This window comes from Idiotropiscis lumnitzeri, chromosome 21, assembly GCF_059441095.1.
Source record: "Idiotropiscis lumnitzeri isolate Australia: NSW breed Sydney's pygmy pipehorse chromosome 21, RoL_Ilum_1.0, whole genome shotgun sequence".
Lineage (NCBI taxonomy): Eukaryota > Metazoa > Chordata > Actinopteri > Syngnathiformes > Syngnathidae > Idiotropiscis > Idiotropiscis lumnitzeri.
Window position 1 is genome coordinate 5,198,914 of NC_142411.1, and position 25,071 is coordinate 5,223,984.

Consider the following 25,071-nt stretch of genomic DNA (forward strand, 5'->3'; position numbering starts at 1 on the left):
TGGATGGATGCATAATTTTATTTGACCTTGGGGGGGAAAAAAAAAACAAAAAAAAACGAGATTGCTTGAATTTCCATTTAAAAAGACAACCAGTCATGTGACAAAACTGAACAGGTGACCCAATATTTAGGTGCAATTTCTATTTCTGGACCATTTCCAGATAAGCTCGTGCTGATGTATAATATTATACGCTCATACAAAAATAATAAAATCCACGTGTGCTAAACCTTCTAAGATATGATACACAAAAAGTCTTTTTTCATTTCATATATATACACACACACAACGCACACACCCCTTTGCACTTCAAACACAAACGTGAAAGTCCATTTTTGTTCAGAATGTCGTTTTGACAAATTGGCATAATGAAAAAAACATTGCGCTATTGTTCCTCGTATTAAAAAAAAGTTCTGAGTAAAAGTTTGCCGCTTTCCTGAAAAGTAACACGTGTTGGCACGCTGTTGTCAATCATCTGCAAGGAAGAATCCCTTTGCTGAGCCATGGTTAACTGTAGGGAGGAAACAGAGAAGAAATCATATTTTAAAAAAAATTTAAAATCAACAAACACAAACACACACACACACACATGCTGCGATTTTTATAAATGGCACATGCCCACACAATATTCACACAATAAACGATCGTACTGTTCAATTCATCTCAAATAGACACCTCCAATAAAAATAAAAATAAAGTAGTACCAAGCTTTGGAGGCAAAAGAAAAATAGAGGCCAACTGTGGAATTAGTTGTAACTTTTCTCAATTCACTGCAATTGTCAAGCAACACACGAGAACGTGCGTGCAGTCCAGATGTGACCATGCAGAGGCCAAGTTACCCTCCTCGCCCAATTTGTCACTTCTTTCAGAAGAACATATCATCATCACTGTCGGTGTCGTCCAACGACCACCTCAAGTCTTTCAGGCCAAAATCAACCAATCTGAAACGGTAAGTAGGAAGTTCAACTGAGGGCCGTTAGCGAAGGGGCAACAAGAAATCAGAGCTGTGAGGGGGAACGATTAGGGGGTTAATTGGCATTGCTGCGTGCGGGCGAGCGAGCTGGCGGGGCGGGTGGTAGCTAAGCTACTTACAGTCTCCCAAACATGGGAAACGTTAGAATGGTGGGTGAAGAGGTCAGTGGAGGATGATGCGTAGCATGGGGCCGCTGCTGAGGGGCGAGAGCCAGTTAGCGTGCGGCTAACAGTGAAAATACAAAAAACAAGACGGCGTGGTTGCCAAGAAATACTATTATTATTTTTTTTTTTTAAACTAAAACAGATTGGATGAAAAGAATGAGAAAAGTAAATAAAATGAGGGAAAAAAACGAATTTTAACAATAAAACATGAAAAAAAGGGAAAACTTAAAAATATAAAAATTAGGGGAAAAAAGCAAAGAAAAAATAATAGACAAAAAAAAAAAATACTAAAGTAAAAGACAAAATGAATGTCGAATAAAAAATAAAAATAAAAATAAACCAGGGGAAAAAAAAGGAGTAAAAAAATTAAAATAAAATAAGAACAAAGAAAATAAGAGAATTCAACAAAAGAGAGAAAAAGTAAAAGAAAAAAATAATTAACACTAAGAAAATGTAAAAAAAGTAACATAACACTTGGCTTTATTCAGATGGGCATTTCTGAGCAAATGGAGCACATATCTGGATAAAGACTATAGGGGTCAAAACTGTGTCGGAGTCCTCACCTGGCCTTCCCGGACGGTTGCTGATGTCGGGAGGACGACACTCTCATGGCCCCGCGGTGCGGCGAAATCTGCGGCGAGCCCCTGGGTGACGGTCGCGGCGAAACGCGGGGCGAGGATCGCGGCAGTGCCTCGGGTACGTGGGCCGGGGCGACGGCTTGCGGGTGCTTCCTGGGGATGCGCTTGAGGAGGTGGCTGACCCATCGCTGCTGCTCCTCTCGGCTGCCGGTCAGCAAAAGCAGCTCTTTGGCCGTGGACATGTCGTAGTTCACTGTTCACGGACAAGAAATGGAATTTTAAATATAATGGACGTAAAAAAAACAACAAAAAAAAAGGGAAGAAAAGTGAAGAGTTCTAAGTTGTATACTGACCCTTGCAGGGCACAATGACCTCCTCCTTCCTGTCCAGGTGATCCTTGTGACACTTGGTGTGGCAACGGCGGCACTCGAGCGCCGGCGGCGGCTTAAAAACGTGCCACAGCGGCCGAGTGCACACTTCGCAGCTGGAGGGGAAGTGATAGAGCGTGAGGACGAACTCGTGGCCCTTATGGCTGATGTGGGAGGGGCGCTCGCCGAAGGGCGTGGTCTCCATGAAGACCTCCTGATCGCGCTTGCTCTCCGCCTCGTTGGCGTACAGGATCTGGACGGAGAAGTTTCATGTTTTGTAGTTGTTATTGATTATTCATTATATATATTTTATTTATTAAAAAAAGTAATTAAATCAGTGAACCAATTAATGGTAGTAGTCGTACTGGGTTTAAAATTTGATGCACAGTAATATTTTTTTTTTTTGTTTCCCGGCAGAGAGGTGGGACATAGAAATAAAACAACAGGAGGAAAAGGGGGGTAAAAATGTTTTATTCATATTGTATTATTGCCTTACCTGAAATATCCGTGGGATTTCCACAGCGTCTGCACGGTACACATCAGTCTGAGTGACAGGGCGGACATGAAAGAGCTTGCTGTGGCGGACAATAAGAAAGTTGAAAAAACGATAAGAAACCAGAATAATAAGTGCAGTCCAACAGTTGACAGTTTTTTTTTTTTGTCAGGTAAAAATATATAGCTGATCTGGAACTTTTACGTTTAATTATCTGCATAAAAAATATCTATATATATTGATTTTGAATTATTCCCGTTGCTCCGTGAGGGCAAATGTCCTAACAGGAAATACATGCTATGAATCAACTGCTTTTTTTTTTTTTTTTTTTTAAATTCTATTCTCTATTTCAAAGCAAGAATGTGATTAAAGTTGAATGATTCCTGGCCCGCCGTGTTGGAGGTAGCTCAGGTCAAATCATTTAGCTCACTCGGAACGCGTTCCTGTAAAATCTGTCATGGCGCGATGTTCTGTCCCGCCTCAAATTGAAAGCAGCGATAATCGTGCTCATCTGCTCGTTCCGACACTTTCCGTGTTCAATTTTTTTTCACCTTTTCATCTGAGAAGTGGAGAGGGGGGGGGGGGGGGTAAATGAAGCAGACAGACTCACTCTATGTCCAAGATCATGAACGGGTTGGCCTGCTCTCGGTCCTGCTCGCTGTTATAGAACAGAATCTTCTTACTGCTAACGACTACAAACTGTTGAAGGGGAAATAAAAGATAAATACCAAATAAGAAAAGAACAAATGAGTGGATGTGATTATGTTATATTTACCTTTTTGTCCCAGCCGAACCGTTTTGTGTGCTTGGTAGGCAGTGAAAGCCAGCCCTCAAGTCTGGAATCTAAAACAACACAAATAAATAAATAAATAAATAAAAATAATAATAATAATAATAATAATAAAAAAATAAAAAAAAATCAACATTTGACGGCATATTTACCTAGCGTATAAGATTGTTGTTATATTCAAAGCCCGCAAGCATGCAATGTGTTTACTAAAGTACCACGGTAACTTAATCGTCGAAGTAAAATTGGAAGACAATGTGGAGTTCGTGTTCCCCTTTAGCGCCTTGAGTACATTTTTGTCAATTCATCCACAAGGTTTGAGAGGTCACTGATGGAATTTCGAGGAATTTTGTGATTGGCAGTGGACATATTGGTAACGAGTCCACTTTGAATACACCACACACTGAGAACAGTCAACATACTTTTCCTAATTTATATAAAAATAAATAAATTGATAAATTGAGTTTCCCTCAATATGTTCTTGTGTGCCAAGACTTTTTTTTTTTCCACGCATTGCACAAAAAAAAGCCACGTGCTTCCTTTGAGGTCAAAAGTCAGCAGTCAAGCTGAGAGCACGCATCAGTGGACATCAAGCGTATTAAGACACAGCAGAATCAGAGTAAACAGAGTTGAGGGATTAGCTGACATCATGCCGAGCTCAACCGTGGTCAGAATTTTTTATTTATTTAGTATTTTCCATGGACAGGGCTCGAGACTAAGAACAATTTGGGCGCTTGCTCTCGAGCGAAATTGGGATTCAAATAAAGAATTTTATGATGATCAGATTGTTAGTTAATTATTTACTGGTCAATATTACCAAAAAAAATAAAATAAAAGGCAGGAATATTTTGGGAAAAGGGTCAATATTACCCAAAGAAATATAAAAATAAAAGGCAGGAATTTTGTTTAAAAAAAAGAAATTAACCTAAAAAGCTGCGGTGTTGAATGCAACCAACGCAAAAAGTTAGTCCAGCGCCCTGATGTCTATCAATTAAAGGTTGAAGCCTTTCTTTAGTTTGTACCACCATGCAGGGGTCACCTGCAAGGTCAGGCTCAGGCTGCTGGTCGGTGAGAGCCAGGGGACGCCGGCCCTGCTCCTCACTTTCATCTTTGTCTTCATCCTCAGAGTCAGAGTCAAAGAGAGAGTGCGCCGAACGGAGGTCGGGCCGGGTGTCGATGCGCACCGATTTGTGTGTGCGCTGGTAGGTGAAGGACATTGATTCGGAGGTGTGCGAGTGAGTAATGCGCACTGCGCCCGAGGGAGGGGGGTGGGTGAAGAAGAAGAAAGAAGTGGGAGAGAAAAAGGTCAAAAACACCGCAGATGAGGGTGCGGAATATTAAGTGAAAAGAGAGGAAACGGAGCGTTTTCAAGAAGTGACGGCCACTAATTATACGGCTGGAACGAGAATGCTCGTTGCTACCTGGGTAGCCTTCGCCCACGTCCAGGTCGTTGGCGCTGCTGATGCTGGTGGAGTCCAAAGAGTGAACGCTCAGGGAAGTGAGCTGGCACCGGAGCTGCTCGATGTCGCTGTCCTTGCTGGCCAAGGTCATCTGAAGCTCCTGACGCACCTGGTTCTCCTCCGCAATCACCTGCGCGACACATACAAACAAGCTCGAAGGAAATTCAGCTTCAGAACAATTTTTCATTAGGCTGCAGTGACAGTCAATCCACGCAGAAGATAAAGAATATATGCCCGTGAGTAGGGATGGGAAAATGAAGCTTCAAAATTGCTTCATGAACCACTTGTTGTATTTTTGAGTCCTATAGATGGCACTGGTTTTAAAAAAAATGGCAAGTCAGTGTGCTTTCAGCCCGAAGAGTGCCATCCACTGGAGTCTAAAAATACTACAACTGGTTCATGAAGCAGATTTGAAGCTTCATTTACCCATCGCTACCCGCGAGTATTGTTTTATGTCTACATTAAACCAGCTGTAAGATTTCGATTTTGAAGAATTGTTAATTATCTGCTAAACTGCAGCTTGTTGTGAGGCGAGTCGAATTTGCAGTTGTTAGAAATAAACAGAAGAGGAACTATTTCGGTTGTGTCGTTCATCAAAATACAAACAACAAGGTAAGCGTTTCCAACAGCAAGGTGGTAACATATACGGGCATATTCAACCCAAAGTCACGGCGGCGGCGTTGGCGGCGTGGGCGTGCTCACCGCCTGCATTTCCGACAGCTCGCGCTGATATTTGATGATGGCGCTGTTGAGCTTGTCCTTCTCCGATCGCAGCTCCAGTTGCAGCTTCCTGTTCTCCTTCTCCCTCCTGTGCACCTCCGTGTCGGTGCCTCGGTGGCCCCCCCTCGTCGGCTCCCTCCGGTTCATCACCTCGGCGAGCTTGTTGATGGCCTGCGTGACGCAGCCGCGCCATTAGTCGGCGCGTTAATGGACGCTCAATGTAAAAGGCAAACTAATTCGCAGGGATATTTTTTATTATAACTACAATTTTTTTTTTAAGATGGTTGTCTCAATTGGGATAAGGCATTAAGTTAAGCAATTTAATAGGATCTTAATAGGACATATTTAAGAGAAAAACATTAAATGAAGCCCGCTGTTGCTGTGAATAAAATTTAGAGTGAAATCACAAGCCAGCAGTGCAATATACTGTGTATATTATTTGGATCGTAATGATAATGTCTGACAAAAACAATAACTGGTGGAAAGCATTCTTGGAAATAAAAAGAGGCAAGCGCGTTCAAGCCCTGTGTAGGCGGCGTGACACACAGACACACACACACCTGAATCTTTAGCGTCCTTTCAGTCTGCAGCTGCTTTTCAAAGGCCACGATGAGCGTGCTCATGTTCTGCTCTTCATCCTTTGCGTCCTGGAGCTCTGCAGAAATGACACAACATCAACGCTCAAGGTTTTTTTACAGAATATACAGCATTTATTTATTTATTTTTTTATTTCCTATCTGGAGCACTCACGTTGCTGCAGTTCTTTCAGTTGGTTGTTGAGTTCCTCTTTCTCGCTGGCGAGGTTGGCCACATCCACGGTCAGCGTGCGATTGGACTCTTCCAGCTGTGAACGAGAAAAATCGAGTGTCAATGTGTCGAAAGTCTACACGCCCGAAAAAAAGATACCGGCTGACAAATAATAAGTCACTTGTCCAGTTCTCCCAAAAAAATGGAAAAGAATTAAATACCTTATGGTGAAATAACACTTAATGTGGTTCTGATAACCCAAATCAAAATCTGTAGAATATTTTCTGGCATCTCACCGAGCCGATGGTGGACTCCTTGTCGCCAAGTTCTTGTTTGTGCCTGGCCATCATGTCTTTGATCTCCAGCTCCTTCATGATCTTCTCCTTCTCCAGATCAGAGTACTGCTCCTCGGCGATGGAGCGCGCCAACTGCTCCGAGTCGGCCTTGGTTAGGCTGACTTCCAGCTGGGAGGTGAGGGATTCCCTGAGGGGGGGAAAAAAAAAAGGGCCGAACTCATCAATGAAAGTGGAGGTGGGGGGGGGGGGGGGGTGTGAATCAATAGCATCTGTTCTTTGCACCACTCAGATGAAAATTCATTAATTTGGTGAAAAAAAAATAAACTCACCTATTCACTGTTTTGGAACTCAAGTCAACTGTCTAAGTGTATAAAAAAAAAAAAACTTGTCGCCATGGCGACCTCAGATCACCCTCATGCTATAATACAACCATCTATTAATATTAAGCACGCACATTTATTGGCTTCTTGAGTTCCCCTTGAAGTGTTTATTGGTGTAAGTAACGTATTGCGATTCATGTTTACTGCCGTTCATTTGTAACCCCGCCCGGTGCCATAAAAGTAAATTACACGCGCGGGGGGGAACCCCTGCAGCATAAAATGTTGTTCCTCCTTTGTGCCGCTTGAATATTCATGCAGTGCGTTACTGCTCCCCCAGTCAGCCCGCAATTACCTTTCCTCCTGGTACTCCTCCAGACGCCGTTGAGCCTCTTTGTACGAGGCGTTCCTCTCATCACACTCCTCCTTCAACTCGCGGATCTGCGTCTTGTAAAGAGTCTAACACAGGGACAGGATTTCCTCTATTGGTTTCATCCCGCAAAATCCGATGTTCGAGAGCGCGCAGGCAAAAAGGGCAAGTTCTACCGTGAAATATTGCTCCGTCTCCAGCTGGTCCTTTAAATCTTTCAGCAGGCTTTGCGACTCTTGCTTCTCCCTGGAACAGCCGCATGAATCTGTCATGCCCTCTACAGTCTCTTTCAATCAACATATGTGCTTTAAGATGATGTGTTGCGACTGACCTGCGCAGCTCCTGGTTTTGTTTCTCCATGACCTGCTTCATCTCCAGCAGTTGGTTGAGCTCCTGTTTGAGCTGCTTTTCGGAGGTGTGCAGGACGGTCACCTGCTGTTTCTCCATCTTCAGGTCACTCTGGGCCAGACTGCGCTTGTGGGCCTCTTGCTCCAAACGCAGGCTCAGGTTCTTCACCTGCGCAAGCACAGTGCCCTTATGATGAATCATCGGATCTATTTTTAAACATTTTACCGGCTCATTAGGAAGTGAGCGCTTGTATTAATAAGGCGGCGCTTTTGTCACTGCATTAAAATGAGGGATAGGAATTACTTGATGTCAGATGGCCGGAAGTATCGGAGGCTGGTATCGGCAGCCTGAAGAAAAACCCGTCACCTGAAAATAAGGCCGGTATCGGGCCGATTCTGATATCTGGTATCGGTACATTTTTTTAAAGGCCTCTCCTGTCAGCTATTTTGAGTCTGAAAAGAGGATTTCGCCGTCCGCTTCCGTCTAACCGTCGGATCTCAGCAAACACACCTCTTCGGAAACTCTCTCCTTTTGCGCGTTCAGCTCGACCAGTTTGTGCTGCGCCTGTTTGTAATCGCAGTCCAGCATGGAGTGATCTTTCTTCAGCTGCAACAGCTTGGCTTCCAGCTCCTGCTTCAGATTACGCTCCTCCTGAAGGCTGTGCTCCATTTCTGAATGACAAAAGAAACAATGGGGATGAAAAAAATATATATTTTTGCTGCCATGAACGCCGTTAAGGCAGCGTTTAAGTGTTATGTATCATTTCTTTGGACCCATTCACCTTTTAAGGCCGCAGATTTTGTCACTTCTATGGACTGGTAAATTTGATTTTCGTCCGCCAACTTGGCCTTGGTAGTTTTGTGCTCCGACTCCTCCTGATCCAGATTCTGTTGCAGCGACTTCAACTTGAACGTTAGCTCGATCTCTTGGTTGCTCTTTTCCTAAATAGTCAAAGCAGACTTTACTGGTTAAAACATTTTTTTAGTGTTCGCACCATTTCTTAAGTTAAGGAAGTGGTTTAAACAAGTGGAAACCCAACCTTCTCAAGGTCATTGAGTTTCTCCTGCAGTCGGTTCTTTTCAGTCTGAATGATGGCGAGACTTGATTTTGTTTCTTTCACCTCCTCCTTCAGGCCGGATGTGTGACCTGAGGTAGTGAGAACAAGTGTATATACATAGTAAGTACATAAACTCATTCATGACAACCGAGAGGAAAAACAAGAGCAGAAACTACATAGAAAACAACCCGACATCCGAAGGTGAGACATGATGACATCATGTTCCTACACATTGGGCCCCATCATACGTCATATATTTCTCACTTTTACCCACCTCCACCCAGAAGTAGACTTTTTTTTTTTTTTTAACCAGTAGGAGTGGAAAATGAAAATGGAGGGAACAAGCAAACAGGCCACACTTTGTTATTCAAAGTCTCCAATGAGCGTTAAAATCGAGTTTCCAAACTGCATCAGGATCTGGCGCCACTTCAGCTTTGGCTTCCGTGGCCTCGCTGCGAAAAAGATGTTTCCGCCGATGAACTAATAATTTCCAGAGACTTACTCCAAATAAACAATTAACATCAATTTGCCTGTGTGGTGGATTTTTATCCCCGCTGCAAATGTTTAGTTTATTATTAAAAAAAAAAATAAATGAATAAAAAAAATTAAATAAAAAAATTAAAATAAGAATTATATATATATATTTATTTTTATTTTTTTTAAATGATTGCATTCTTTACCATCTATTACCACATGTGCGCACAAAGCTCCGTCAGGAAGCCAAGGGCTCACCCTGGAGGTCGGCGATAACATCCGACTTGATGCTGCGCTCCCTCCTCTCGGCCTCAAGCTCAGCCCGCAGCGTCGTCAGCTGCCGTTCCAGCTCCGTCTTGGCCTCCTCCAGCTGCTTGCACTTCTCCTGCACCTCCCTCAGGCTCAGCTCCAGGCTCTGAGCTTGTTTCTGCACCTCCGCTTGGCTCTTCTTTAGCTTCGTCGCCGCCTCCTGCTCTGCCTGAAGTGTCCCGGCCGCCTCCTCGAGCTGCCGATGGAAAGGATAAAAATAAAGGATCATATTCAGCATAATTAAAACCTCTTCAATGTTTTTTTATCTACTGCAAAATTATGGAAATAATGTCCACCTAATCAAGTTTTTTTTTTTGGTGCAACTTTTCTAAAATGCCCTTGTAGAAGTCATACATCAAAATTTAGTCTGGGTTGTAAACAGAAGCTACGAAGAGTCTTCGCCAGATGTACACTTGCACTTTGGAAGCATTTTTTTTAATCAAATTATCTGTAAGCCATTTATTTTTTAGAGTTTATTAAACTGTTTCTGGATCATCATTTGTGGTATATTTACAGTATAAAAGTGAAAATATAGTTAGTATGTAAATATTTTTAAGGGGCAGTAGGGCTTGATTGCTGCAGATTTATTTTATTATTTAGATTTTTTTAAAATCGACAAAAAAAAAAATGCCTGGTTGTTTTCCGAACTCGCTCTGTAGTTATGAATTTTGAGCCGATTGGGTTGCTGCGTACTGAAGCTGAAGTATATGTGGTGGATGCCTCAATGGTTAACACTCACTTTGAATATTTATGCTATGACTTTTTTTTGTATCTACTTGTCAACGGCCATCAACCTTCTGCCTCTTTTTCTCACTTGTTTCTGCAGCTGGATGTTCTTCTCGTTGGAGATCTGTGAATTGTGGTTCCGCTTCTTCAAGTCCTCTAATTGGTCCCTCAAGGTATTCACTAGCGTGTAAGTACAAGATCGATTAAGCAAAAAGCTTGATCTGACATCTTAGCTTAAAAAAAATGAGCACACAGATTGACAATACGGCTGCTCACGTTCATTCTCCAGGCCGCGTTTCCTGTCCGTCTCAATCTCGACTTTGCGCTGGTTCTCGGTACTCTGGTGCTGCAGCAGCGCACGCTCTCGCTCCATCTGCCTCAGCGAGGCCTCTACCGACTGTCTGCTGCTCATCTAAATCAGAGAGACCAAAGCACACTTAGGGTAAGCGGGGTAAAATTGTTGCGTAGCTGCAATGGCATCCGTCCTCACCTCCTTGTCTAAATCCTTGACCAACTTGTCTAAACGGTTGGTAGCATTTCTGCGGAGACAGAGCAGTTGTAACAACAGAACAAAATGTGTCATGTCATTTTTATTTATCAAGTCCCACTCATACCGGAACTTGTGCTCCAGCTCGTCTTTGGCCTGCATTTCATGGTCGAGCTGCTCCTCCAGTTCATTCAGTTTTTTCTGCAGTTGCTATCAAAACCAGAGTAGAATGCTACCACCATGTCTCGATGAATCCAACGTCACACTGCCTGTCGGCAAATACTTACTTCTTTCTTGTTGTCAGAGCGCTGTTGCTTTTCCTCCAATTTTTCCCGTTCCTTCTCAGAATCCTGCTCCGAGTTGTTTTTCTTTGCCTTCAGCAGCCTGAGAGAGAAGAAAGTAAATGAAACAACCACATGTTTGTATTGTAAGGACTCTGAGGCCTTAACGCTTCTGGATTGCTTTTGATTATGATGATGATGAGAGACGTTTTAATGGTTAGCAGCTATTTCTGGAAATCATTACGCGATCCTACAAAACGGTTTTATGATAAACAAGGAATCTAAAGATATTTTAACAATATGGACAAATGGATTTTGGGAGCATTAATTAATATTTTCACCTGCAGCTGCACATCCTTTCGACGAGGCATCTGAGGCTTACAAAAAAAAAAGCCTGTTTGTTTGTTCAACTATAGACTGTAACACATACGTCTATCTTGAGAATTACCAAGACTGCAGGGTACCAACAACATTTTTTTAGTAATAACAGCCCTCATACAGCCTCAAACCAAAAAAGGAGTTTTTTTTTGCGGTGTGTTTTTTTTTTTTTTGCATGCATGCACTCTGAGAACATGCAGGATTTGAGAGCGCACGGTGAGAGACGAGGGCAATTTTGGGCCGGCTGTCAGAACAAGGCAGCACAGTGTGAAGAGAGCACAAGCGTACAGTGTGTGAAATCTGGAAGGCGCTATTTAAAAAAAAAAAAAGAAAAAGAAAAAAAGGTAGCTGCGCAGCCTCTGTTTCCTGAGTCAGAAGACTGCATTGCCTTTGCTACACGTGAGTGAGACTAAAATTCAGTTGGGGAAACGACGTGGAAAACTGGTTTAACACACATTTAAAAAAAAAAAAAAAAAATAATAATAAAATAAATTAAAAAAAACAATCAATAAATAACACAACAAGCAGGTGTCAGGATAAAAGAAATAAAGAACGAACACTTACTGATCTTCCTTGAAGTAGGTGAAGCCGACAAATGGAAGCTGGTTGCCCACAAAGGCTTTCGGTGGCGGGAAAGTCTCGACGGCTCCTTTGTCATCCTCAAAGTCGTCAAAGTTGCTGGTGTCGATGTCGCTGTTCAGCTCAGGTACGACGGGAGCCACAGCTGGGGAGAGACATTTAAATGCACTGAAAGCCTTCCGAAGTCCCCTTCACAAGTGAGCGAGCTTTGGCTGTGCTGCTTGTAGTTAAAAAAAAAAAAAAAGAGGGACTTGGGCATGGCCGGCGTGACCACCGCTCCTTTTCACGCACAGTGCTCACTTTGTGCACACACATACTTGCTGTGGCTTTCACAAATATAGCCTGAACGCTGCTCTCAGGGTCGCATACATAAAAAAATCTGTCAAAGGATGACAGAATTGGCAATAGGTGAAGTCAAGCCCTCTAAAAACTATCACCTCAAAGCGTGACGTTTTTCTCCATAAAATGTGGGCATTACTGTCATAAATCGATCAAACCGTTTGATCTACACTTTTATCTGGAGCCACACCAAATTTAAGGGTGCTTCCTTGGCTTGAGCCAAAAGAGCTTTTGAATAATCATATCAACGATCACCTCCTAAATTGAATAGTGCATGTGTTGATCAGCCAGCCGTGAACAAAATGTCAGCCAAATGTGTTTGCGTAAATCACAAATGATTAAAAACAAATTAAAAAAAAAGTGTGGATCATCATTAAAACACAAAAGAACTGACAATGACGCTATCTCTCGAAATCTTAATCCCTTCTCATGAAAGTCGAGCGCGGGGAAGTGAAGCAAATCGGGATAAAAAAAGCCAAACGCGTGGTGGCCCTTGTGGCTCCGTTTCCCAGAATGCACCCTGATAGAGGGTGGCTAATGACAGGCAGCCCAGGCCACAGTGACAGCGAGAAAGCGGGCGCAAACCCCGCTAGCAGGGCATCCCTTCTCATTAGGCCCCGCCGCACGGCTGGCCCCACCCGACCCCTGCGATCGGGCTGCCTCTACCAGCCGCATCCTGCATCAACTATGACTGGTCCAACGGCACCAAAAAACAAAAAAAAAGCAGGAATGAACAAGCAGAAGGAAGAATTTCCAAAAAGAAACTTACTCTCTCGGATGTTATCAAAGGTCCACTGGTCGCTCTTGAAGAAAGGATGACTTTTGATCTCCTCCACTCCTGCGCGGCCCAGACGAACCTCCCTGTGCACAGTGTGGGGCGGGAAACAATCAGAGTGAAAACGCCTCCCACCGTCAGCATCAACATCGCAGTCACTATCGAGAGGACTGACCACTATACACCAACCACAGAGACCAGCATGGACAACCACATGACCACTGGTTGACTTGTTGACCGCCCGAGATAAAAAAAAGTCCGATTTACTCTCACAGACTGAAGCGGCCCTCCCCCTTGCACCTCTCTGAAACTCGACCTAAGCTTTCTTGCCCCCACTTCTTCCACTGCTGGGTGCGCGTCCCCGAGGGGCGTGGCAGCTTGGCCTTGCCACGTGTGGGACATTCCAAACTAAGCCAACAGGAAGAAAACGGAGGGGTGGCGAGCGGGAAAGGCAGAGGAGTGGACTTAAAACTCCAGCTAATATGAAAACAAAACAAAGAAAGTGCAATGGTGAAAATTCGGTTAGTGCAGGAAAGGATGGCGTGAAAGTACAGACGAGTGGTGAAAACAGGAGGATCTTAGCGTGAGGTGGGCTAACTTTTTCACCTGACAGAATGCCGAGTGAGAAGGTAAATAAACCGAGTGAAGAAAAGTGAAAGGCTTCTCTGTATTGAGGTAGAAAGGGTCTCGTCTGCGTCCTCTCAGGTGGGGGTGGAGGGGGGCAGGGCTACCAATGTAAATAGGAAGTTGTCTCTTCGACAGGGGAGAGGCTCATGACACCGCATTTTCACGGTCACATAACTTTTACACTTGTGTTGACACAAGAGGCTTTCTTCAGTTTTTCTAAAACCTTTTGAATGACTCATGGGGCTCATGCAGTTAAGGTTGTAAAAAAACGCAGGAAAGCAGTTTCAAAATACATATCAAAATAACATATATACATATTACATTGTTATTACATTTATTTAAGCTTTCTAACATGCAAATTAATTCAAACGATGAAATTCATTGGTTTGTCGAGTATTTGGTCACTTTTGGAAGTCTCAAAACTATTTTTTTGTCTTGAGTGCACTCAAATATAAAAATATTACACCACAAAGTAAACGTGTAAGATAACAAATTAAGTAGAAACACATGAGGAGCGTTTAGAATGTGTGAATGAACAAAAATACACAGAGCGAGTACATTTTTGCGCGTATTATACTTTTTATTTCATGTTTTTTGTATGATTGCTTGTAAAAACCTTCCGTTACTTAAGAGCTCTTGGATGTTCACCCCTCATTTCTCTTCCCTGACAACTCGAAATAAAATAAAATAAAATAAAATAGAACATTTCTATATTAAATATTTTATTTTTATATATATATATTTTATATATAGAAAAATACATTTTTTTTTCTAACAAACATTTTTTTTTTTTATTTTAGTCCTGGAGGGCTCTAGTCTTTTTACCTGTGGCACTGGAATTTATTATAAAAGCAAATCATACTTGAGGGCTCTTATAGATAATAAAAGAGGGATTTCTACGGTACCTCCGTTTGTCATCAAGAAACACAATATCACTGCAAGGAGCGTGAGTGTAAATACGATCCCAATTACCTGTCAGTTAGAAAGGCACAGATGAGGTCTTTGGCTTCCTGGGACATTTCCACATCATCCGGGAAGATGAGGGAATTTTTGTGGTTCATGATCTTTCCATAAGTTCCCACCAGGGATTCGGCATAGAAAGGCGTTTCACCTGTGGAACAAAACATTTTAGATAATCAAATAGACCTCTCAAGCAGGCGCTCCGAATATTGTGGTCGGTGAGTGCAGCAACTCATTTCATCCACAAGAGGTCACTCACCCACCAGCAGCTCGTATATAAAGACCCCGACAGACCACCAGTCGCACTCCCGCCCGTAGTGACCCACGCTTCCCTGAGACTGCAGCACCTCGGGGGAGATGTAGTCGGGCGTGCCCACGGCGGTGTCACAGCGAACCATGCCTGTCTTTGGACGCACAAAAACACATTAGAATGTGTGTGTTCTGTGTTTTAGTTTTACCGTCTAAACACAAGGTGGGGCAATTTAGCTATGAAAAAGTCAACCAGCTCTTCAAAAGCTCCAGATATGAGAACAAGACCAAAGAGCCCAACCGCCAACTTACAGAGTCCATCTTCATGCAGGTGCCGAAGTCGGCCAGCTTGAGATGTCCGTGATGGTCGAGCAGCATGTTGTCGGGTTTGACGTCGCGGTGGATGAAACCCATAGAGTGGATGGCGTCCAAGGCCAGCACCGCCTCGGCCGTGTAGAAGCGAGCCCACTTCTCCGGTATGTCGTAGTTCATGGTGAGCGTGACCATGTCGCCGCCCGCCATGAACTCCATCACCATGTACAGGTGGCGGTCGTCTTGGAAGGCGCAGCACAACTATGAAACGGACCAGTCACACACAAATAATGCACACTCATTTTAAATAAACACAAATATTCACCTTGTTACTGATTAATGGGTACAAAATCACTAGATATGGGTTGCAAACGCACAATAAGTTTTAGTGAAATATTCCAAAAGAAGTTTTAAGTTTTATGACACTTTAGAGCAGGGTTGTGCAAACTTTTTGATTGGCGGGCCACAATTTGTTCTAAAATTTGACAGAGGGGCCGGACCAGGAACAGATGGATGGAGTGGATGGAGATACTTTTAATTTGAAATAAAGTGAACAAAAGCATTACAACAATCTATATGTCTTTGAAAAACCACCGTATTTTGAAAATAAAACATTAACAAGGTTTATTCATTTAATTTATTTCAAGTTCGGCGGGCCGAATTAAAACGTTTAATGGGCCGCAAGTGGCCCCCGGGCCGTAGTTTGCCCACACCTGATTTAGCGAATATACCTCATTTGATTTCACTTGCTGACCAAAAACATTATTTTCACATATTTTTATTTTTTTACAGCTTTAAGAAATGACCATATAGTTTGTGTAAAGAGTTTTTTTCTTTTTAATAATTTCTGAAACTCAATGTTCTTTCTTTTGTAAGATTTGGGGCTTTTAGACATTTCTAACTCATGTAAATGATCATTGGCATGTGGTGGGGTGGGAAAACAAGTCAAATATGTGTTGAGTGTCCAACAAGGTGTGCATTAAGAAAACCAGAACTGAGAAAATTTCAGTGAACTGAAGGGGAGCTCCGTCAACATTCTATTTGCCACCTCAAGTGCGCAGAAGGTGCAACAAAAGCAGTAACGAGCGCACACCTGGATGACCCAAGGACTGCTGGAGAAGGCCATGATGTGCCTCTCCTCCCAGAAGAAAGCCGAGTCGGAGCGCTTGATCATCTCGAACTTGTTGAGCTTCTTCATGGCGTAAACCTTCCGAGAGGCCTTGTGTCGCACCTGCGGCGCAGAAATCGGCATACGTGCGGCGTAAGCGTCATGTGAACAACAAGAATATCCCAATGTTGCAAAGATTTGGATTATTAACGAGGCACACGCCTGGAGAACGACATGCTTGCACATGTTGCTCGACTCCAGTAAAGCAACCCCCCCCCCCCCACCTCCGTCGCTATCGTCCCACATGCTGCTCCTGTTCAGACAGGCTCGGCGAACAAAACTCTCAGCACACGCCAAAGATCCTTCGTGAGCTTATGTCTTCCACCTCCCGAATGAATAACAAAGTCCTTCTAGCAATGTTTATTATCCAGCTTGTACTTTAATATTTTGTTAAGCGAATCTTTTTCATACCCATCCCGGTAAAAAGCAGACCATCGCGTTTGCGGTACATTGAGTTCACGCGAGCTCTCACCAGCTGCACTTCTCCATAAGCTCCTCTTCCGATGAGCTTCACCTTCTCGAAGTCTTCCAGCTTGACCTGCAGCTCGCGCAGCTGGCTCACCGCCTTTTCATCTGCGAAGAGAGCGACGGGGCACGTTGCCACGGCAACACGCTCGGGTCAAACTTCAATCGTTCGGCTTGACAGGTCAGCTTTTAACGCGAGACATGCGAGTTCGGCCTTTGGCATATTTAATGGGAAAACTCAAACACTTTCTGGGGATTTTTTGTTGTCTGGTGGTGCGTCCTTAGATTTTTTTTCTAATATAAAAGTTGGGAAAGGCTTACTTACATCGGCTGAGAAATGTTTCGATGTTCTTGTTTTTCCGCAGAGCAGGATAATTCAAATCATGAGCCAAGGCATTTATGGAATCCTGGAAGGAAGAGAAAACAATAATTAGCAATTACATCCCGGAAATATGGAAAGTCAGGATTTATTTTATATATTCAAATAGTTACAAATTGTAAAAAGCAGATCCTAGGTCGGGTTTAATGTGTAAAACTCGGAATGTTTGACCTTTCTTTCTGATGATGATTCTCGGATGGGTCAAACTGCCGCAGTATAGCGCCAACTATTGCCTTAAGTATCGGTGGCTGGTATCATCGGCCCTCGTGAGTACCCGATACCGTAAAATAAGTCCGGTATTGGCCCGATTCAAGACAGGATATTTTACTTTTTGACCTTTTGGAGCCCCAGCGCTCCTTGCTCGTGTTTGACTTTAGGAACAACACGTCGCGTTTGTTTGTGGCATCAACGACGAGACCAAAATGGAAAATAAATACACCAAACAGCCATTTTCATTTCAACACTGGACCCCCCCCCAAGCCGGTCGGTCAACATAGCAGGACAGGGGGCCGAACGCCGTGACCTCACTAGCGTCATCGGGTTTCAGCATGGAATGCAAACGCCACGGCGGTGCGGCGCGTCTTCTCAACCTGTTTGTGATGGACATGTGCCTGGGTGGGCAGGAGGGGGGCAACCGGAACAATTCTGCGCCTTTAAATAGCAGCGGTGAGGAGAGATCTTGCCCCACTGCCGACGGGTGGAAATAGACGAGAGGCTCACATGCTATTTATTGTTGGACAAACAGCTTATGGCTTTGGACCGTCGTTGCCGTTACGCACACGGCGTGTATATGTGCATACGTTCCGCGGCAATGAGGTGACGGAAATAGACGGGACATATTTTAAAAACGACAAAAGTCAGCAAAACTACAAACACTTTCTTTGTTATTTTGGTGTGTTTACAATGTAAAGCCCTCCGACTCGACAATTAAAGTTAATTCCTTTTGATTGTTGTTTCTGGAATCTGAACAAATCTCAACACGATCGGGTGGCGTGTCGTCAGAAAACTGTTAACTAAATTTGGCTCGCTCAGACTTCAAGGTGACGCTTTGCACTTTGCGGATGTTTTTTCATTTTTAATAATGTTACTTTTTTAACCACCTCAGCAAGTTAAATCGGGAGAAAAAAAAATAGATCCTATATCAAATATAACAGAACATAGCAGGACATCGAAAGTTCAAGCAAAATCTCATTTAAAAGTGTTTTGAAATTAGTGGAGTATTTTTTTCTTTGAATTCTATTGAAGTGTGGACTAAATCTTCCTTTTGCTCAGTACCTGTCGGGGATTCCTGTTGTTGTGAAAGCGCAAAGACAAAAACAGCAAAACTTTACAAGACGTCAAGTTTCCAGTCATGTTCATTCTACTGATAAAAACAACATCAAAAACGCGTGTTTGTGAACAAACGGGAAGGGGGGGGGGGTACGATGTGAGATCACAGTGGGTTATCGCCGCCTCAATTCCAGGACGTGACCTCACTCTTCCTGCGTGGGAGGTGCCCGCAGCAGTTAGTTAGCTTAGCGGACATTGCTTTGTCTATCTGGCTGGACGCTTTAAAAAAAAAAAAAAGAAAACAGGCCGGGTGGCAGTCTTTGTGAAGACAAACGTGCAGTGTCTTAAAATGACGTTGCATTATGTCATTTACAAGAGTGACAAACAATTCAGAGTATGAGGAAACATTCCTCAGAAGACGAATGAGTCGATGAATGAATAAATAGAATATTGGGGAAAGCAAATAAAAAAAGGGTTGAACTGCTCCCGCATTCCCGATTAAGAGTGATAATAAACAAGAGATGGCAAGTGAACTTTGTATTGGCACAACACAACAGAAGAGCGTCAAAGGTAGCCCAACGCTAACTGATCATAACATTTGATGGTTGCATCCATTTTCCTGTAGTCAGGGTAGTTTCCATGGGTGTTTCTAGCTGGTTTTTGGGGGTGCTAAGGCACCCCTAAATAGATTTCCAACCCCTCTAAAATTCAATAGATTATTTCATTGTATTAAATGTACTTCATATATTTTTTTATACAAACTGGAGAACGTATCCTGCGAAACATTAAAGGCAAGGTGCCTCTGACAAGCTTACGGATTGGATGCGCATGACCCGAAAATGTTATGGTTCCCTTTCATAAATGTGGCAATACAATTGCGTTAAAAGGTATAAAATGGTTATGTTGAACCTGCAAGGATCAGATCAACGCCTAAACCAGATTCCAGACTCGCCCATGGTCGTGGCTAAATTGAAGGCTGATTTCCGGGGAGGCAGGTTAAACGATGGACTGATCCCGAGTCAATCACACATTTAAAAAAAAAAAACATTCACACATGTTAACATTTTAGGGAGTCTAAACTGATCCATGCCTGTTTTTGGAATGCGGGAGGAAGCTGGGGTATGTAGAAAACTCCACACAGGAAGGAAGCTGAGATTCAAACCCAGAACTGGGAGGAAGACGTGCAACCACTATTCCACCTTGTTGAGGATAATCAATGATAATCATATGATCAGCAGTGCTCATAAGTACGCCTTGAATGTGCAAGAGTATCCAATATAACCTGTCTCGTGAGGCGTTTGTGTCTACAGGTGTCAAATTAGCTCGTCTAACCTGCGGCCATTAATGACGCGACAGTATGACGTAAGCACCTTTTGCCCAAGTATCCCTTCGATTTTTTTTCCAACTCACCAGGAGTGTTTCCAAGTTTAACACCGATTCCTGATTCCTCATGAGGACCTCCAGCTTATTTAGCCGGCTCTCCAGTCTGCTCTCCGCCCCGAGCATGCTTAATTAATAATCCTCTTCGGATATCATGAATAAATAAAATAAAAACACACCGGAAGTTTTCCCCTCTTGAAGTTTCTTGGCTCGACTACTCACGACTGGCCCAGGCCTCTCGTACAACCACTCCGGTAAGTGTTGGTTAAAAGTGAGCCAAGTTCATAAATGATCCAGGGACAAAATTGTACAAGCGTGTCGCTTCTTGGTCCTTAAAAGTGTTCGCGGGCAGGTGGACCAGCCGAGAAGTCCCTTCGGGCCGGGGCCGACGCCAGTCGGGCTTTGCTGTGCTCAGGTGTGCCCGCGTCTTGTCTCAGGTGAAAGCGCGACACAACTGATCCGAGTTCAGCTAGTCTAACGTGAGTGACACGCGCCGGTGTTTGCTGAAGTGCGACTGAGACTTCCGGTAAGAACTATCAAATTAAAAGCTCACCATTTTCGTTCTTTCAAACTAGTCTGAAACGCATTGATATTTAAGTCTGGAAAAAGTAAGAGGGAGGAAGACCGGGGATACAGCTCTGCTTTTTGTTGTTGTTGTTATTGTTGTTGCTGCTTTGTCGTCTTCATCTTTCAAAAAAAAACTGTATATACCCACCCCACTTTGCAATCCTAAAAAACACATTTTGCATCTGTGAGCCAAAAAGGCCTTCTCTGCTGGCTTAAACTAACCTAAATTCGAAAGTATGTCCCATGAAATTGTATGAATGTACAAGGACTGATTTTAATTTGTTCTGTGACCTATCAAATGACTCAATTTACTTAAAATACCCCCCCCCCACATGAAATAAATTGGAATGCTATTAAGCGAGTGTTGAAAACTTACAAACTACCTTTAAGAGAGCAAAAGCATTTTTGTGGCAAAGACAAACTGTCCCTATGCTGCCAAAATATTTCACGGAACAATTTAGGATTTCACCACCAAGCTGTACTAAATTGCACTTATCAATAAAAATTACATTTAAATGCCAAAAGGAACATTGCAACACTTATACTTGCTTTTATTTTGAAAGTTCCGATATGGACTCTGTTTTATTTTAGCTCACTTGTCATCCTGCTTCTCCACCTTATTATTAGTAAGTGTTTTTTTGAGGACTTCATCCCACCAGTTTTGTTCTTCCATCCTGCCCATCGATGTTGTTCCCCCATGTCCGGATACACTTGCACCCTCCGATGTACCCCTCACACCAACACCGCCCCCCCCCCCACCCCGCACCCACACCAGGCCGGAATTCCTGCCCTCTTATCTCATCAATCTGTTTCAAAGCCTCAACTCACTGACTTTCAGTATTTGAGGAATGCTGATGCGCAGCCTCGCAGTCATGCTGTTGCAGCTAAAAATAGACGTTAGAAACAAAGATTCTAGCCCGAATGACTTAATTATGTCAACACACGTTCACCATTCAGACATGGCACCAAGAAATGAAAAGTTGCTGCTCTTAGAATAACTTTTATTTAACTTTACAAAGAGTTCAAATACAAACAACCTGTGATATCTATTCAGTGGGCTAAATGTATTATAGCAACAAAGCTGTGGCACTAAAGTATTTTTATCCAAATTTCAGTAAGCACACATAAAGCAATAAGGGCATAAAAAAACAGCCGATAGTTAAAATGTGCAACAAAATCAGTAATGGCAGTCATTTATTTGACTTTTTTTTATCCTATGGTGTGAGACTCCAGTTTTTATTTTATTTATTTATTTTTTTTGTAGTGACTCACACAAGTTGTTTTCCAAGTTCCCTGGCCAGCCAAGGATGACTTCCAGTAATAATGGCATGACCCGTGGTGGTGGCGGTGAGAGTGACGGCTGGAATGAGTGTAGGGGGGGGCGTGGGTACGCGACGTGACGTAGGTCACCACAGCGGGCACGCTTACGCTTGGACGAGCCCACATAAGTGGATGTAGTACTGGAATGATGGCACAGGTCGGGGTCACGTTTGGGTGAGTTGGCTACTTGATCCATCAAATAAGACGTGCCTTTTTATTTTCATGTGATCGCGCTTTTTTGTGTAGGACAAGTAAAATAATGGCATGGCAGAATATGTCTTTGGCGTTAAATGTCAGTCTGGTGGCAATTTTGAGGTTCCTGGTGTTGTCTCCACACTAACAGGCAAACGTAATATTTCCAAGGCATACACTGCTCTCTAGTGGGGATGCAGTGTAGAGTTAGATTCCAGGTCAGTATTTTAGAGAGCGACAGATTTTTTTTAATGAGTGTCCTTTTCAAACCACCGCAATGTATTTGGAAGAATCCAGATGTGTTTAAAGTGGACATGCAGTAACGTCTACCTGGATAAGATCTTAGGATGTGTTCCCAAAAGCGGGAACTTTAATACTGATCGCTGTATCGAAAAACATTTGATAGTTGAATATAAAACCGCACTTGGTATTATAATTAAAAGCCTGTTATTTTCTGGAATCATTTGATAAGAGCCTTTTTTTAAGGCAGTCTATTGCTCACCTCTACAGTCTTTGTGAAGAGGGAAAAAAAATCAAAACAAGTTTGATTGATTGAATTTGAATGCGTTACTTGGCTGCGACCAGCAGAGGCGCTGTTGATTCAGTCTTGAAAATAAAATAAAGGAAAGCATGACATCAGCAGTAGGTGAGATAATTCTGCTCCCTACAAGAAACTCCCCTGCTCCATTTACAAAAAAACAACAAAAAAAAAAAGTCATTATTTCATCAATTGGGAAATGTTGCCACAGAAACAGATCAGGTGAAGGTCGATGGGCGGGGTCTTTAAACAGTATTTATGGGCCAGCATCATCAGGACCATGAAAATGATCACGTCATCCCAGCTACTGCATGCCAGTAGGCAATCCCATTTATAATCTCTGCTTTCTATACATTAGTTTACAGGAATCTGATTCAGACATCTTGTCGCACTGTTCAGTCATCAGATTTAACCCCCAAAATTCATCACTTCTGCCTGAAAGGGAGACAAGGTTGCTGAATAGCTTAGAACTCAAATGTTAGTGTATTTAGATTGGGCGGGGAGATGGATGAGAGAAGGTTATCCTATATTTCGAGCTGTCGGTCAAAAATAATAAAACCCTCTTCCTGAAGTCTGAGCCCCCGTCGGCCAGGTAACCCAAAACCTGGATCGGGGAGTCCGTGTGGTATATGGGGAGAGGAACAATGTGGCTCTTTGTGCAAGCTGGGCAGAGAAAACAAGCCGTTTCCCCTGGAAAGAGATCATGTTCGGGCTCCATCTGAGAAGACCACACAAGGCTGATCAGTACCCTGTCTGCTGTGAGGAGCAAGGAATTGGGGGAGGAGAGGGGGGCGAGGGGGATGAGGAAGATGAGTGCACAAGCATCAACACACTTGAGGGGATCGTCTGACAACATGTGAAAAGATGGTCCATATCAAACAGGCCTTGGACACCACAGAACACACGAGCCCGTGACACTTTCTCTTTGGTCCAAAAATGTGTGATTGTGTCGTGTCCCACCCACACCCCCCATCACGTCGACTTCACGTGGCAATCTGGGCTTCCCGCTTTGGCCCCCCTGCAGATCCACCGGCCGGCAACACTGGTGGGCTGTGGCGAGCGGGCGGGGAAGGTGTTAGCACTGGCGCCGTCCACACGAGGGCGGGGTTCTGAATCTGGCACTGCCATACTGTGTTGAACAGGGGTGCTGTTCATCCACTGGGAAGGAGAAAAAACAGAACGGGAGATGAGGATACGATGTAAGAGATCCTTTAAACAGATCCCATTTATTTATTCACCCATGTCATATAAACTTTGAGTCTACTCGACACTACAGATAACTTACACAATCAAACCAAGAACATCTGGACTCTCTCTCGCACACACGTGCATATTAAATGCCAACAGGCATGCACTCATGTGGAGGCAATGTTCTATTCTCCCTCTGTCTCATTGCGTTTTAGTTTCAAAAGCTCAGCAAATACTCAAGTGGTGGGCTCCGATTACACAAGCCTATAAAATATCCCAAATAAACCCAAGGAAATTTAGACCGAAAAAAGCAACTGTTTCCTGAGCTCAAATCTCAGGTCGGCTGCCATTTCTGTCCGAGTGAGCGATATTTTAAAAGACGTTTGGCCTTAAAGACAATGAGGGAGGACGGTAATGCTGTTCTCAGTTGAGTTGGCGAGTTAAATCCATTCACATAGGGCAGCGGCCAGCTCTCGTTACACACAACGCCGGGCCATAAATCCGTCTGCACGACACAAGCAGCACGCTGTGATTTCATATGTATCGGTTACCTGGGGAACACTTGAAACCACAATAAATGACAACACTCACTTTTAGCGAAAGGGAATCTTGCAATACTTGTGCCAAAAAAACATGATTTCAAAAGACATCCGTTTGCGTACTCTGTCAGAAATTCCTTTCCTAAAAGTTGACTCTTGACCTTTTGAGGGACAAACCCAGCGGAAAAGCAGAGCAGTTGAAATTAAAAACCATGTCTGAAATATCAGCGGATTAATCCCAGGACATACAGTTGAAACGGTAACATGATCTCATCATGGCAAGATACCAAGTGGGCGCGGACGGACGGGGTGGTGTTACAAACCATTTGGACGACCAAGTCAGCGAGTGAAATAAAGAGGGCCCTTTGATAGGTCCAAAGTAAGGAGGCTGTTCTGCTATACATAACATCTGGTTGGCAACGGACAGCAGTTGTGAGTGCAGACAGGGAATAGGATGATCGAAGAGCGCTTGAGTCCGCCAAGCTAGGGTGTCACAATGACGTGCCTAATTGAATCACTCTGGTTTTGTCCATATGTTTTCTAAAGAAGCCCCAGAGCTGTCTTACAACTGGGTCTTACTCCTACAGTAGTACCTTGTAAGCCTTTCTGACAATCATATTGACTTTGAAACATATTCGTCCGGTCTCGGTTCTCAGCCTGATACAAAAAAGCCTAGAAACAATTTGTGCACTGCTAAAACCCTCAGGATAAACGTACATGTTATCCACACACAACTCAGCGGCGCCAAATGAGTCCTGGCAGGCAACCAAAGCATTGTGACTGTCAGGTTGTCGAAAGTGATTGCCTTTCAAAGTGACTCTCGCTGCCCGTGCCCTTCACCTCCTTCCCCTTGTTGTAACCTTAGAGCCCCGAAGAGTGCCAGGTAACCAGGATT

General features: G+C 43.5%; 2 protein-coding genes and 1 long non-coding RNA gene across 7 annotated transcripts in view; 1 reads left to right on the forward strand and 2 right to left on the reverse strand.

Annotated features, from left to right (window-relative positions):
• Positions 1–20,313, reverse strand: LOC148316651 (rho-associated protein kinase 2-like). Of its 4 annotated transcripts, XM_088286846.1 has the most exons (33): positions 19,863–20,313; positions 17,130–17,211; positions 16,812–16,912; positions 16,265–16,402; positions 15,172–15,432; positions 14,870–15,014; positions 14,623–14,761; positions 13,018–13,109; positions 11,895–12,054; positions 10,959–11,055; positions 10,799–10,881; positions 10,675–10,723; positions 10,461–10,596; positions 10,273–10,364; positions 9,408–9,654; positions 8,658–8,764; positions 8,400–8,559; positions 8,129–8,289; positions 7,602–7,786; positions 7,447–7,516; positions 7,256–7,359; positions 6,584–6,770; positions 6,291–6,384; positions 6,101–6,195; positions 5,523–5,711; positions 4,782–4,950; positions 4,400–4,609; positions 3,349–3,416; positions 3,184–3,272; positions 2,577–2,655; positions 2,066–2,333; positions 1,698–1,965; positions 571–938 (listed from the first exon to the last, which is right to left on the reverse strand). In XM_088286846.1, the coding sequence occupies exons 1-33, from the start codon at positions 19,956–19,958 to the stop codon at positions 863–865; spliced, it is 4,497 nt and encodes a 1,498-aa protein (XP_088142972.1). In that variant the 5' UTR covers positions 19,959–20,313; the 3' UTR covers positions 571–862. The 4 variants fall into 4 exon arrangements, with proteins under 4 accessions (XP_088142970.1, XP_088142972.1, XP_088142973.1 ...); XM_088286844.1 differs by lacking the exons at positions 571–938; positions 4,400–4,609 and adding an exon at positions 1–508 and having other exon boundaries at positions 19,863–20,311; XM_088286847.1 differs by lacking the exon at positions 4,400–4,609 and having other exon boundaries at positions 19,863–20,312.
• LOC148316652 (uncharacterized) overlaps positions 19,824–25,071 on the forward strand; it is a 15,632-nt gene continuing 10,384 nt past the window's right edge. The window contains exons 1-2 of the long non-coding RNA XR_015840225.1: positions 19,824–20,086; positions 20,185–20,358. This is a non-coding gene — a long non-coding RNA (uncharacterized LOC148316652). The remainder of the gene's footprint in view (positions 20,087–20,184; positions 20,359–25,071) is intronic.
• sobpb (sine oculis binding protein homolog (Drosophila) b) overlaps positions 21,393–25,071 on the reverse strand; it is an 11,670-nt gene continuing 7,991 nt past the window's right edge. For both annotated transcript variants that reach the window (XM_088286854.1, XM_088286853.1), the window contains exon 7: positions 21,393–23,607. The gene's annotated coding sequence lies outside the window, so the exon portion shown is untranslated. The remainder of the gene's footprint in view (positions 23,608–25,071) is intronic.